The sequence below is a fragment of the Anser cygnoides genome, chromosome Z, assembly GCF_040182565.1.
Source record: "Anser cygnoides isolate HZ-2024a breed goose chromosome Z, Taihu_goose_T2T_genome, whole genome shotgun sequence".
NCBI lineage: Eukaryota > Metazoa > Chordata > Aves > Anseriformes > Anatidae > Anser > Anser cygnoides.
This window is the reverse complement of record NC_089912.1, coordinates 61,847,658-61,862,778: the sequence shown is the minus strand read 5'-3', so window position 1 is coordinate 61,862,778 and position 15,121 is coordinate 61,847,658. Positions and strand designations below refer to the sequence as shown.

General features: G+C 40.1%; 1 protein-coding gene across 14 annotated transcripts in view; it reads left to right on the top strand.

Moving 5' to 3' along the window:
• The window catches only part of ALPK2 (alpha kinase 2), an 89,648-nt gene that overhangs the window by 18,749 nt on the left and 55,778 nt on the right, over window positions 1-15,121 (top strand). For 7 of the 14 annotated variants that reach the window (XM_066987801.1, XM_066987807.1, XM_066987808.1 and 4 more), the window contains exons 5-11: window positions 1,807-1,954; window positions 3,429-3,556; window positions 3,642-3,677; window positions 8,221-8,600; window positions 8,724-8,812; window positions 12,356-12,573; window positions 13,660-13,812. In XM_066987801.1, the coding sequence (XP_066843902.1) occupies window positions 1,807-1,954; window positions 3,429-3,556; window positions 3,642-3,677; window positions 8,221-8,600; window positions 8,724-8,812; window positions 12,356-12,573; window positions 13,660-13,812 (1,152 nt within the window). The other 7 variants (XM_066987804.1, XM_066987811.1, XM_066987810.1 and 4 more) reach the window with 5 other exon arrangements.

Here is a 15,121-nt window from a genome sequence, read left to right as displayed (position 1 = left end):
TTATGTTCGCCTTCTGACATTGTCTTTTATGTTCACATCACGAAATAATTTTAAAGATAAGAGCAAGACTGAATAGTGACTAAAGGTAGGCTAAACAGCTCTGAAGCTCTTCAGAGATTCTAATTACAGTGAAGTCTGGTCAGAGTTCAGTTTTCCAATCACATAGAAAAAAAAACAACTTTATTCAAAAATGTGTCCTTTGCAAACATGTTTGTCTACAAGAAATGACTGTGAAAGGGAATAATGGGAGACGAGCTATACTGAGCAAGAAAAAGGACCGGACACGGTGAGAATTTGCTATAGCGAGGTCTGCTATACACCTACAGGCTCACCAATGATAACTGAGAGCAGAGCTAAATCGGAAATTACCAGAGAACCAAATGTGTGGGAGAAGGAGAGACACATTCCTTCAAAGTAGAACAAGCAAACTGCAACTACCGAGAAAAGATGGACCTTTTCCATGTATCTGAGCCTAAATCTGAAAAATGTTGTCCATGTTCAGGCTGAATTTTGTTCTCCTGCCTCTACTGTGCTGCGTTCTAGACTGAAGGGAATGTATGTTTGTATTTTAGAGAGTTTGCAGGGACCTCCCCCAGCATTATGGGGAGGTTGCCGTGGTTAGTCCGGTATACACTCAGAGTGTGCTCCTGTGTATTTTTTCACCTCCAGGAGGAAGGGCTTTGTGGCTGGGGCAGGAAAACTGGAGCCTTTAGTTCTATTTCCAGTACTGTCGCATAGTCGGTGCCGTTTTAGCCCTGATTCAGCAGGATTCTTAGGCCTAAGGACTTAAGTGGCTGCAAGTCAAACATAGCAACGAATTCCAGGTGCCTGACCCTTTGGGTCGGATTTAGCATTCCTTAGGCATTAGGTGGGGAAAGTTAGACAGCTGGCATGGGACCAGGGAGGAGATGTGTCATGCCAGCTCACTCAGAAGAGACTGGAGCGAGCCAGCAAACAGCTTTAGCAGAGAGCCAGGTTATTGGGACCTTCCTGGACTGGGCAGGGTGCTCCATTTCTGGAACCTGAATAAGTCTTCGATTTTCTCTGCATAGCAGCCAGTGTTTAGTAAAAGAACCATGTCCTGGGGCTGGAAAAGTAGGGACTTGCTTTAGAAGCAGGAAATTAATTCTTTGAAGAGGGAAGTAAGGGCCACTGCCGTTGCCAAATGCCATGTCGTTGCTAGAGCAAGTATCTAACCAGAGTGTGGGTTCCTCCCTCCAGCTGTGTTTTAAAAGAAAGGAAGCCATCACTGCATCTTGCAAAACACCTGATCCTGGCAGTGTGCATTAGGTGTGCTCCAGGAACACCTCAGAGCCTGAGCATCTCCTGGGACTTGGAGTCATTTCTCTCAAAGGCTGTGATTAGCAAAAAAAAAAAAAATGCACCGCTTACCAGGATTCAGTTAATATGAACTCTGATCGTGTAACCATATGTTATGCAGTACCCTTTTGGTGTCTCTTTTTTAGCATCAAAGCCAGCGGATTCTTCAGTCAGAGATAATGTGGTCATAGTAAGAAATGATGTTATTCTGATGTATTTTCAGACTAGAAATTCCCTTTGGTCCTATTCTATAAATTCAGAATGTCTTTGCATTGAAAACATTTCCATTGACTGGGCGGGGCATTGAACCAGTCTTCTAAAACCTCCATATTGTAAAACCTTGCTTTCTGCATCAGAAAAAAAATGTAATTATCAGTAATGTCAGATTCATATGAACAGTATCTTCAAAATGTTCTGGGATTCCTTTAAACTGCCGAAACATTGTAATTATATTCTAATCCTAAACTGTGGCTCTTCTGTTTCAAGCTCCCAAGCTGCTGAAGAGAATCCAAGCAGAGTCATTCCCTGACTGCTCTGGAAATGTTAAGCTGTGCTGCCAGTTTGGAGACATTCATGGGGACTCCACCATTACATGGACTAAAGACTCCAAGTTACTAGCTCGACTGCAGAGAAAGTGAGTGAATGTTTCTGATGGGCTTCTAGTTTCTGAATAGCTGTTGAGAAAATACTAAATGTGCCAGTGATTCACTCTTTAATGTAACAATATTAGTATGATAGGTGCAAAAAATAAGTTAAAATAGGAGAATTAAGAACTATTTTTTCACACAGAGCATTAGTATTTGTTACAGTTTGCATTCCATCACCTGCAATTCCTCTCAGCCCATTCATAACCAGTCTCATCCAACTTTCAAGTACAGTAAAAGATCATCTGAAGTTTCAACCTCAACACCCAGGCCAAATGATATAAACACGCCTGGTTAATACGTGGCAGGCTGTCTGTCCTTGTGTGGTGGTAGTGAATTGCTGAAACAACTAACATGCAATGTAGAGCTTGGTTTGATCACTCCTTTGAACTTTATATTCTATATCAAATGGAGCTTGAAGCCAGTTGGACTAAAAGATGGAGTTGCATTTAAGGAAAAATGATCTCTTCCCTTTGCCCAGCCAGTTAACCTGACTCTGAGTGACTAGAGGCAGGGCAATGAGAAGGCTGGAAAACAAAAGCTTCCTAAGGCATTTATCAGGATTTTGTCCAGCTTCTCCTAAAACAACATTTTTATGGAACAAGTTATTTTCTTCCATTACAGTAATAACCTTCTTACAAAATAGCTCTTAACTTAATTTTTGAAGCACTATAAACAAATGTTAACATTATCCAAAACAAAGAAAAAAAGATGTTTCCGTCAGAAGGCATGATTTTGCAAAGATCAAAAATATTTATAGGAAGGCATCTGCCAAGATGCTATTTTAAGTTGAGAGGAAACATTGAATGAATTGGTTAGACTACTCATATTATTCGGATTCTTGTTTTAACTACACTGATTCTGATTATTGTATTACCATATCGGTAATGGATATTACCATATCAATTGTTTTATATAATAAAATATATTATCTGGTAAGTAATGTTGCAGTGTTTCAACAAAGAAACAGTACATTGGTAACAAATGAATTGGTTTTGTAGTGATAAGTAAAGTATGTGGTAACAAAATATTTGAATTTTCACTTCATGGGATAACATGCCGTTGCTAAGTGTTTCCAGATATACCCATGCAGAGTTTTTCCAAATATTTTAAGTATCAACAAGAAGACACCCGTTATATCTTCTTGGAGATATACCCTATCTTACCGTCATACCTTATATATTTGCCATGGCATGAATGGGAATATTAGAATACCTTTTGATGTGATTCAATTCTTTTTATCTGGATTAAGTTGATGTATTTTTCTCTCAGAATATAGTAGGATCAGCTGTTGTGAAGCACTTAATAGGATGAATGGTTCTAAATGGGGTGAAATGAAGTATTTTATCTACTCGCAACATATTTGAATCAGTCTTGGCAGTGACAGGCAGAAATTCCAGGGACAGATACATGGAAATATCTTTTAGAGGTATTAATGTGGAAAATTAATGTATTCTGTTCCAGTGCCCAGGATGACTCTCCTGTCTCTTTGGCGATAGCTAAAGCCAGTAACAAAGACCAAGGAATGTATTACTGCTGCTTGAATAATATATATGGAAAGGTAACTGCGGAGTTTAATCTGACTTCTGAAGGTAAATCCTAGTTTATAATTTGCATTAATAATGACAATGGTAGTTTCCATTAATACTTTTTGAAAATCTCTTTGTTTCTTTGTAGTCTTGGAACATCTTTCAAGTTTTCAGAATTTTGAAGGTAAGTACACACGTCTGGTTAATTGTGTGCTTAAATCTTTGTTCCTTCTTATTTTCAAATAGAACAAAAGATGGAAAAATATAACCAAGATAATTAGCAGTATTTTCACCCAAGATGTGTACCTTCTGATTTGGTGGTACAAACCGTTTTCAAATCTTCTTTTTACCACCCAGTTAAACTGGGTTTACAGTTGCTTAACATTATCAGAAAGTTACTAAGAAGCTGCACTGTCTTTGCAAATTTGACCCAAGATAAGGTAGTCTGAGCTCTAAGGAGCACTTCTGAACCCTCTTAATAAGAAAATGAACAGATACACATAAACAGTTACAATGAACCGTGTTTGGTTAGCAAATGGCTAGATTGTAGTAGTGCAATCAGTTTCAGTTGAGTCACCGAACTTGTACTAAATCATAATTCTTGTTTTTATCTCTTGTCCATTTATAGGATCATAACATAATACAGGTTGGAAGGGACCCCAGGGGGTCATCTTCTGCTCAAAGCAGGGTTAACTATGGGGTGAGACCAAGTGGCTTAAGGCTTTATACAACAAGATCTTGAAAACTTCTAGGGATGGAGACTGCACGGTATCTCTGTGCCACTGCTTGACTGTTCTTGTGAAAAAGTTTCTTCTTATATCCAAACTGAACATCTCTTGTTTCAATTTACATCAGTTGTCTGTCATCCTCTCACTGTGCACCATTGTGCAGAGCTTCATGCCATCTTCTTGATAAACTTTGTAGTTTTATGCACCAGCTGCTGTTAGGTTCCCTGAAGCCTTCTCTTTTCCAGGCTGAGCAAGCCGCATTCCCTCAGACTCTCTTCACATGCCAGGTGCTCCAGGCCCCTCATCATCATGGTGGCCCACTGCTGAAAGTGGTTCAGTTGGTTGAATGTCTTTACTGTACTGGGGGCCCCAAACTAGATGCGGTGTTCCAGATACGGTCTAATGAGGGCTGAGTAGAAGAGGATAATCACTTCTCTTGATCTGCTGGCTGTCTTACTGTTGACACAGCTCTGGTGCAATTGGCCTTTGCTGCCAGGGTGCGCTGGTGGCTCATGTTCATTTGTGTCCGTAAGACTCCCAGCAGTGCCCTTTCAGCAGAGCTGTTCCCCAGCCTGGCTGTGCCTTTGCGAGAGGCTTTTCCTTCCCAGGTGCAGGACTTTCCATTTGCCCTAGTGGAATTTCATGAGGTTCCTGTTGGCCCAATCCTCCAGCCTATGCAGGTTCCCCTGAGTGACAGCCCTGCACTAGAGCATGTTGTCTGTTCCCCCAGTTTGATGTCATCTGCAACTTTTATGAGCAACCACTCCATTGCTTCTTCCAGGTCATTGGCAAAGATGTTAAAAGAGGACAAGGTGAAGACCCGACCCCTGTGGTACTCCGCTTGTTACATTAACCACTGCTTCCTGAGCCTGATGATCTCACCAGTTTTCTACTCATATACTTATTCACTTGTCTAAACTGGAGACAAGAATATTGTGAGACAGCTTCAAAAGCCTTGCTAACGTCAAGTTAAATGACAGCCACTCCTTTTCACATCTCAACAGATCCAGTCATTTTATAACAGAAGGGAATGACTGTCTGATGGTTGGTCTGGCAGGATTTAACCCTTATCTTCCTCCTTCTCGTTCATGGTTCATAAATATATTCCAAGACGATTCACTCTGTGTTTTTTCCAGGGACTGAAGTGAGGCCGACCATTCTGTAGTTCTCTACATTGTTCCTTTGTCCTTTTTTGAGGATGAGTGCAATGCTTGCTTTCCTCATTAGGGACCTCTCCTGACATCCACGACTTTTCAAATATTCAGGGGGTGGTCTTGAATGGACATCAGCCCGTTCTGTCAACACGTGTATGCAGCCTGCCTGGTCTAATCCCTGACGTGATCCTCACACACTGGTGGTAGTTCTCTTCCTTGAACACTTTCACTAAGCAGAGAGCTCTGAGAGACCTTGCTGAGAATTCCAGCTGTATTTATGTCTCTGAATTACCCATCCCATTCAGTAATACACCTTCAATTTACTTTTTCTGCCTTTTGTTACTAATGTAGCAGTTGCAGCTCTTTCCGTTGCCCTTGGTTATTCCTCAGAAGTGTCAACTACAGGTGCTGTTGAATGTGACACTGGCAGCTCAAGGGCTAGCAGAAACAGTTTTGCAATACAGTTTTTCAAAGACAGTCCCATGGCCTTGCAATGAAGTCCATGCATTCACAACAGCTGGCACTGCACATTTAATACCTTGCATTTATCCCTGTGTGCTCAACACACAGTTGGATGCAGCATTTCAGCAGCTGCTGCATTTTCAGCTAGCTCTGAACACACAGGCCTTTTTCTCTGTCTACGTGAGGTGCATTATGCTTACACAAAATTCTTGTTTCAGGGGAGACAAACAATTTAAGGAACATTTTGTTTGTTTGAGATATTCATGTCCTGATATGATGCCTTAGTGATTTCCAAATCACACAACAAATTCATCACAATATAAATTCTAGTACAGGTTGAAAGAGGCCATACAGTTTGATTTCCACCAATACTGATTGTTTTGGGGAATGGTGTGAATGCAGCTAGTTACAACTCAGGCTTGAATTCTCTTGAGGATTAAGGGCATTTATGAAGGTACAGGGCACACACTGTGCAAATTGGAAAGTCTGTGCCTGATACTATCCAGGTGAAAATTCATTAGAAAACTGAGGAATACTCAAAATTCAGGCCTGTGATTGGATTTTTAATTTCTTTAAATCACAGAGAAGATGAGCTCTGGGCTTCAGCTCTAGTACCTCACCCCTTTTAGATTTCAAGCTGAAAGGCAGTGACCAGAACACCTCAAAGATTTCACTGGCCTACAGACTACGAGAGACATTTTGACAGCTACTTTGTCAGAAACTGTGGGAATCCCTCAAGCTGTTGAATCAACACTGTGTTTTTGCTACTTATTTTTTCCTTTTTGTAGTCAACTCTGCTATATCATCAAAAATAAAATCCGCTTGAATTCATGGGAGCTTCATTGGTGAAATACCTTCATGTAGGGTAGAATGGTTTGTGCAGGGGGGTGGAGTGCACACCATGACAAGACTACTGATTTGAACTTGACTGACTGTGTAACTTCCCACTAATTTGATGCACTAGCACTTCGCACGCAGTAAACAGTGAAACAGCATTGCATCACAGTACACAGAGACATAGACACACAGTGCACAGAAAGCTGCTTTGGCAGAAAAAACTTGCTAGTTGTGTTTGAACACATGGTCTTTGCAAGTCACCTGCTGTGTAACTTTACTCCAAAAGACAGACAGGCATTAAGATTTGGAATGCTTTACCCATATGTTATCTTGTGTTTAATCACACTTGGCATATGTCTTGCTCTGCTGCAGCTAAAGATAGACAGTGCATTGCAAATTGGTTTATTTGAACCGATATCTGAACACACTGTATAAGTCAGATTGTTCATTCAGCCAATTGATTCTTTTTCTTGAAGAATAAAATTAAACATCTAGTTCCTTGTTAAAATAAAGAAAGGTGTTCTTACATAGCAGTACTGTATAACTTCTGATCAACAGAGAATTGTAGGTGGAGTTAAGGAGCTTTCTGGTTTATGTTCTCTGTGGTATCATTGAAGTCCATGGTTAGGAATAAAACTATTATTGTACCAATTTCTCTTGAATATAAAGATCACTCAAATACAAAGATCGCTCAAATCAGTTACTCTCTGAATGACATTGACATGGTCATCTGTAGAAATTTTAGAAATAGAAAGAATAGAAATCTTATTCAAAATCATGTAAGAAATAAAAATCTTGTTTTCTTCTGTCTTTGCTAATGAACTTGTTTTTCATTTGGTGCTTGGTGTGCCAGACTGTAAAGAAATAAATAGTTCAGCATGCTAGTCTTCAGCACTGGAGCTTCCGTAGAGAATGTGGTTGGTACTAGGAGAGGCAAGTTTTCGTTATGGTCATACCAGAGAATGTCTGAGACCTCTTTCATGCCTGTACGAACAGGTTGACAGAATCTCTCCCTGAAAAGGTTCCAAGCTGAAAGTTAAAACAAGCTCTGGCTGTATCAGCAAAAGCCCCCCCTTTTTTTTTTTTTTTTTTTTTTCCTCTGGCTTTCCTGAAAAGAAAAGGAAGGCTAGCTTCAGAAGAATGCGCTTGGATCACAGTGGGCACAGAACTGTGTTCTAGTTTTAAATTCATGTCTACATACACTTTAACACATTGTACATTAACTTTATTACGGTCTCTGTCTTCCCAAAAAAGCAGAGTTGGAAGGATCTCAGTATTCTGTCAATGTCTCTTTAGTTCTCAGCCAGCTTGACTTACTTCACATTCATCTGAAGCTCCAGTTTACAACTGCTCTTATAGTTTTTAAATATTTGTGATATTTTCCTCTAATTTTTGTGCTACTTTCTGTATTCTCGCCTCATGAAACTAAGCTACCCCCTTTCTCCGTGCTAGCTTTAGACAGTAGAGGCAACAAACTATGTTTAGAGGAGTGATGTCCCAGCTTCATGTTAGCACAATTGAGGACATGCATTCTCCTTCCATACAGCCTACTCTTTAATCCTCTGTGGAGAGATACATTCATCCTCCCATGTCCACCCCTTTCCCTGTGACTGCAGAAGGATGTGTAGAACAAAGTGGCATTGTGTTTTAGGTGTGGAAGAAATTGAATTCATGCAGCTCATGTTCAGAGAAGATTTCATCAGTGACAGTTATTTTGGTGGAAACCTGCATGGAATAATAGCTACAGAAGAATTTCACTTTGGTGAAGGCATGCATCGGAGAGCTTTCCGAAGTAAAGTGATGCAAGGCCTGGTACCAGTGTTCAGCCCTGGCCATCCCTGCGTTCTCAAAGTGCACAATGCTATCACATATGGGACCAAGAGTAAGGATGATCTAGTCCAAAAGAACTATAAACTAGCTCTGCAGGTAAGGTTCCTCAGTCCTTTGCAAGCAAGAATTGTGGGGAAAAGCTGTCTTGGAAATACTCAAACAGCTCACCTATTAAATGTTTTGAATAATATTCCATATGGATATCTCTTTATAATATAGGAATGCTATGTCCAAAATACTGCAAGAGAGTATGCGAAGATATATGCAGCTGAAGCCGGACCTTTGGCAGGCTTTGGAGAAGTACCAGAGTGAGTACAATGCATACACACACGTATGTGTATGTGTGCCACACAGTCCTGTGCCACACTTGCGCACCAATTGCTGGGAATGATTTCTAAAGAAGAAAGAGGAGTCCTGTGAACATTTGGAGTCATGACTCAGTAAATAATACTGTGTATCCAGGTGGTATGAGAGATTTGCTTTCCTTTAGAAAAAAGATAATAAGGAGTAGAGACAGTAAGTAGCAGAGATCTAGGAGTAAAAGGCCTGTTTATAATATAAGTTTAGAGGAAATTAGTCATGCTGGTGGAGAATATAATACTATTAGTATCGTCTAGTAACAGCAGTAGGGAATGTCAGACCTTCCAACTTTCCATTAAAAATAAAATCTTGAGAGAAATCTTGATCTCTCTGTAGTTGGTATGAAGTTACTTGTTTGGCAAGTTTTCTATGTAAAATGAGGCTTGTCATGGAGTCGTAGAATGGTCTGGGTTGGAAGGGACCTCTAAAGATCATTTATCTCCAACCCCTGCTGAGGGCAGGGACACCTTCCACTAGATCAAGTTGCCCGAAGCCCCATCCAACCTGGCCTTGAACAGTTCTGGGGATGGGGCACCCACAGCTGCTCTGGGTAAACTGTGCCAGTGCCTCACCACCCTCATAGTAAAAAATTTCTTCCTTATATCTGATCTAAATCTACCCTCTTCTAGTTAAGCCAGAAAAGACCATTCCCGCAGAATGGTCTATTTCATATCAGAAGTTTTCCATTTCCCAAATATGTGTACAGAATCATCTCTGCCCCTGAAGCTGGGAGATGACACCTTGCAGCTTTGGCAATAGAACTTTTTCAAAGGATTTGCTGTTCCAGTGTCAAGCTACTGTGTAGAGTTGAAACTGCAGTGGATGGTTGACATTCCATCTGTTTTGTTTCAAGGATAAGACCTACATGCTTGACAGCAGGCGAGATCTGCATCTCCTTTTAGATGATACAAGGTCTGCTAAGCTGCAATGATTTACTGAAAAAAAAATAGAGCTGTGTTCTCAACAATGTCCATAAAAAAATCAAGTCAATTGGCTTGAGGATCCTATCCACAGACAGTTAAATAAAACATTTTAATGCCCTGACTCAAACTGCAAAAAGCTAAGTCTTTGCTAATCAGATATAGCGTGCAGTTTTCACACTGCAGCTTATTTTCCCGTCTTTACTAAGTAGGATAATTTATATCCATGCTATTCACAGTGGCAGCCATTTCACGCAGCACCAAAAGGGAAGAGGAAGGCTGGACCAATTCCGTTTGGATACTTTGTGTGCAGTGTGCATGCTCGGCATGGATGTTTTATTTTCTTTGCAGCTCTTAGGAAAAACTGTCAGTGTGATGATACTGGGTTTGTGAGGGAAAAAAGCAGACCAGAGCAAAAAATGAAGCTGTTATGTAAGCATTATAAAGGAAGCTATATTCTTAGAACTGTGTTTCCTAGGGTTTTTCAGTGAGTATTTTTGTAATTATATGATAACATTTGAGCAAAAACCTTGTGGCTGTAACTGCTTCTACACAAAGGTTTCTCAAAAAAAATTAATTTCAGCACTACTTAAAATGCAACCTCAGGAAAGGTTCCTTAAAGCAACCTTTTCGGCATTAGAAATAGTGATGGAGATGGCAGTGAAATCTTTAAGCGAAAATATTTGTGCAGGTCAGCCTCTTTTCTGGAAATATATTGTTCCTGGTAAAATTTCTTTTTTAGAGATTTCTCTAGGTGTGGGATGTAACATCTAATTTTAATAAGAGAGAGAGAGCATGCACTCTACAAAAACTAGAAGTCTGGTATAAATAGCAAGCACACAGAAGGTTAGATCTAGTTGCTTTATTCTAAATAATTGGCTGGAAGACAGCAGCTAGGAGAGAAAAGAGATGATGTGCGCATACAAGTTTTGGCTTGCTTTTTGATTTCAAAATTTTGAGGCTTGATTCCTTTCTTCTAGCCTTTCATTGTCAGAACAAACTTGTATTTAAAGGAGCATTTTATAAGGGAAATAGAGCAAGAGAAAAGTAATCTGCATTCTCCAGAGTTGGCTTTAAAGCTACAGCCTTAGCCTATCTATGCACATTTGACTATAAAAGTGAGAAAAGGATAGAGAAAGCACTGTCCTATAATGAGCAGCGGGCTGGCAGCTAGACACTTATAAAGAGACAGGAGGGAGAGAGAAAGGGATTCTGTGGTCTTAAGATTACTTAAGATACTTGCACAGTGGAGTTCTGCTAACACTTCTATTAATCCCTGACCAATTTCTTTTCCTTTAGTCTGGCTTTAAGAAAGCAAGCTACTAGAAACCTGTTTCATGTAAAACTGGTCACATTCATTTCCCCCATCTGTTCTGAGATAATGGCAGGAACTTGTGTGAGCTAGTTGATAAAATACGGTGATGTTTTGTGACGAACTCCAGCTGAATGGCTTTCCAAAATTACCTCAAAGCAGTATTAAATTCCACTCTAATATACACTGATGACACTTTTTTGCATACTTCTAAGGTTTTCGTTTTGGAGATTTATACTGTAATATTAGAATGCTGCCTAGTGAAAATGCTGAGTTATCCCAGTGTAAGCACAAGCAGAAGTAGTCTATCTGTGAGGTAAGGTACCACACTGCTTCTCCAGATAGGAGGAGCTCTGGCAACCAAGAAGTTCATGTTGCCAGTGGAACAGATACTTCCTTCCAGCCTATTGTCTTTCTCACTTTATATTCAGTCTTTCTCTCTGGGAAGACCCTGAAACTCCAAGCAACATTTTATTTGATATTTTGGTATGGTGCATCTTTAGATATAAATGGACCTAGCTTGGATTTGTCTTTCTGGCTAAACCAGCTTGATTTCTAGGTTAGTAAAATTAGACAAATTTTGTGAAGTTTACAATTTCCTGAAAACTTCATACAGAACTAGCTGAAGTTTTCTGGCCTAAATCCAAACTTTGCCAAAGCCTCAAAATCCTAAGATTCTAGATTTTCAGAGGTGCTGATTTGCCTTGTGAATCTGATGATCTCTCCAGAACCTTCCTCATTTCTTCTTACTGTTTGGTAAAGTAGTTGCTGTTATTTTCATTATCATTAATATTTGCTATTTTTGAATATGTCAGGTTTTAGAAATCTCCTGTCAGAAATCTTCCAGTTATGCAGGACTTGGGCAAAGCTCTTTCTGGAGTGGATCAATTTTGCAGGTGCTTAATTAACACCTCGGGAAGACTAAGTAATATATCAGTCAGACTGAGCAGCTAAAGTGATGATACACCTTTTATTCTGTACAGCTTAGATTTTTGTGTGTAGTAGGACAGCATTAGAAAGTATGCTTCTGAAAAAGTTTATTTCTGAGTAAATAATACAAAGAAATAAGCACATAGAGCGCAGTGTGATTATGTTCTAAAACTACCTAGAAAACCTGAATCGTATCCGGATCTGCTGGTTTGGTTTAGACTTGGTTGCTGTTCATTTACTCTCTGAGATCACTGGCTAATTTGTCTATTTCTTACTCTTTCCTTGCCAGAGCTCAGTGTGTTTTATTATTTTTCACCCTTTCATTTCAGGATCATTCCTATTTTTCTTGTTCATCGCCCTGCTAATAACATCCCCTATGCAACAGTGGAGGAGGAGCTGATTGGGGAATTTGTGAAATACTCTGTCAGAGATGGCAAGGAAGTCAATTTCCTGAGGAGAGACTCAGAGGCTGGCCAGAAGTGCTGCACCTTCCAGCACTGGGTGTATGAGAAAACCAATGGGAGCTTGCTTGTCACTGACCTGCAAGGTGAGTTGTCTGAGAGGGAACAATAAAATGGCTGTACTCATTGTCAGACCCCACAGCTTCAGGGCTTCCAGGGACTGACTTCTGAGCAATGTTATTCTTGGCATTCTGTGGCCTATTGACAGTGCTGAATGTGCTCCTCCTATATCCTTGTAATGGGCAGTCTCCAGATGGGGACAGTACCCTGGACCACAACTGATAATATGGTTAGGGCATCTTTGCACGTAGGTGTGCATACTGCGAACTGGTTTTGCTTGGGAGATTTTAGACTACACTACAGGGTTGCCTTACACAGGCTGTATGCAGAAGCAGTATTCCTGTGTTCGTGTGGTTCATCTTGTGTCCAATCTGACAAATCTGCTTTCTGCTATGCAGAGTGTATTTATGGCTTGAAACTGTTAGTTTGGCAACTCTGGATCATGTTTCATGGAGCTGTGTATGCATGCCATCATTCTCTCCCATCAATAGATGTCCAATACTCTTAAATCCCATGTCTTGTTAATCCCATAGATGATATATTATTCACCCCTCACCCCAGGAGCTCCAGGAGTTTGTGTCTCTCAGCCTTTTGGTTTGGCCTTCTTGGATGATCTTACCAGGAATTCAGGAGCCTTCCAAGTGCACTAGAGAGCAGTCCGCAGCATAGAGCTAAATTGTTAATGTACATCACAACCCGATCTGGGAACAGCATGTGCTGTTGGCTATAGGCATTGTTATGAGCTTTTGCAGAAACAGTAGCATACCAAAAGTGAAAAGGAAGTGAATGTTTGGAGCATGAAAATCCTAAGTATGTTCTCTAGCAGCATGAGAAAAAGAGATACAACCTGACTCTTGTTGAACATTGCCAAAAGTTACAGCGATCGCACAGTAAAATACTATCGAGGCTGTTGTATTCATAATATATCTGAATAAGACTTAAGTCATGCATCAGACTGGCATTTATCCTCTGCAAGAAGGTGAATTTTACCTATAATAGTTTAATGCATTTCATCTACTTTGTTTTTGATAAGATTAATCAGTTTCTGTAGTGCAATTTTAATGATTTTAGCACTCTCTTTTTTTTTTCCTTTTTTTTTTTTTTTTTTGGAGATCTTCCCAGCCTCTGGGGCTCTACCTCTTCCTTCACCAGCTGTGCTTCCCTCTTTCACATTCCTTTCCACCTTCTTATGGACAAAATCCTATGGGACTCATCACATTTCAGCTGTGTAATTCCTGTGAACAACAGGAAGGACCCACTTAAATGTAAGGGCTACATCTAAGATGCATTTAGTCCCTCCTATCTGCAGGCAGGGATTATGAAGAAAATGAGGGTGACTGAGCACTGGAACAGGCTGCCCAGAGAGGTTGTGGAGTCTCCTCTGGGGATATTCAAAACCTGCCTGGATGCCATCCTGCGCAATGTGCTCTAGGTGATCCTGCTTGGCAGGGAGGTTGGACTAGATGATCTTCAGAGGTCCCTTCTAACCTCAATCATTCTGTGATACCATGATGAAAAAGTTTTAATTGCCGTAACTTCCCACAGCCCTTGTCATCCTTGTTTGTGCCTTATTGAAGAAGTAGTGTGCCACTCTGATTCCCTCTCCATCGGTATGTTACTGTTTGAGCCATTTAGCAGCAAGAAGTTGGGAGCAATGCTCAATCTGAATCTGTTATGCAAACAAGAATGTCTCATAACTGGAATTTTCAGTGGATGTTTATGTGATGGCTGCCACAGTAAAGATATAGGGCTGTGTGTGGACTCAGAGACATCACAGCAATACAACTACATAACAATAACTCTACAAGATTAGTTTCATGAAAACCATCCCTCAAGATTAAAAACAAACTGCTATACAAAACTTTTTATAATTCTTCAAATTGCAGTTTAAGCTACTATAGTGCCAGAGGAGGCAGACAAATTATTAAATGGGGACATCAGATGTATTTTCACTGAAATCTGTTTCAGTATCATTTAGGCACTGAGGCTTACTCTTTGCAAGTGCCTTTGGCAAAGCAAACAGAGAAGTAATACAAGTGTAGATTTTTCAGACTGTTCAAATAGCACGTGCTCTTTTTATAAAGAATCTCATGCAGGTCAGAGTGAAAAATATGAGAGAGAGAAAGAATATTTACTTTTCTAGCCTGTTTTGAGTGCACTGTATTTATGTATGTGTGTGTGCTACCCTAGGGAATAGAAATAAATGCATGAATTCCCTACTGTGGTAGCAGCAGCAAACATGTATTGGCCTGTGCAGTAGTATGACATTTATCTAGTCAACAGAGAAAGGGAATTTTTACCTAGCTTATATTGTTGTAAGAAAATAGTTTGGAAAAGGGAAAAATAAATCTTACACTCTTAATGGGAGAGTTGTCCTTCCACGTCTTCTCAGTAAATCAGAACACTCAATTTGAGTCATCTGGCTTATTATCTCACCTCCCAGACATTAATGAAATGCCTTGTGGTTTAAAGATTTCAGTTTTTAATAACATCCTACTCGTTCACTTTTTGTTATATTTAAATACGTGTCAACTGCTCCACATTTGGGTCCTGGCTGGGTTTGAAAAAGCAGAT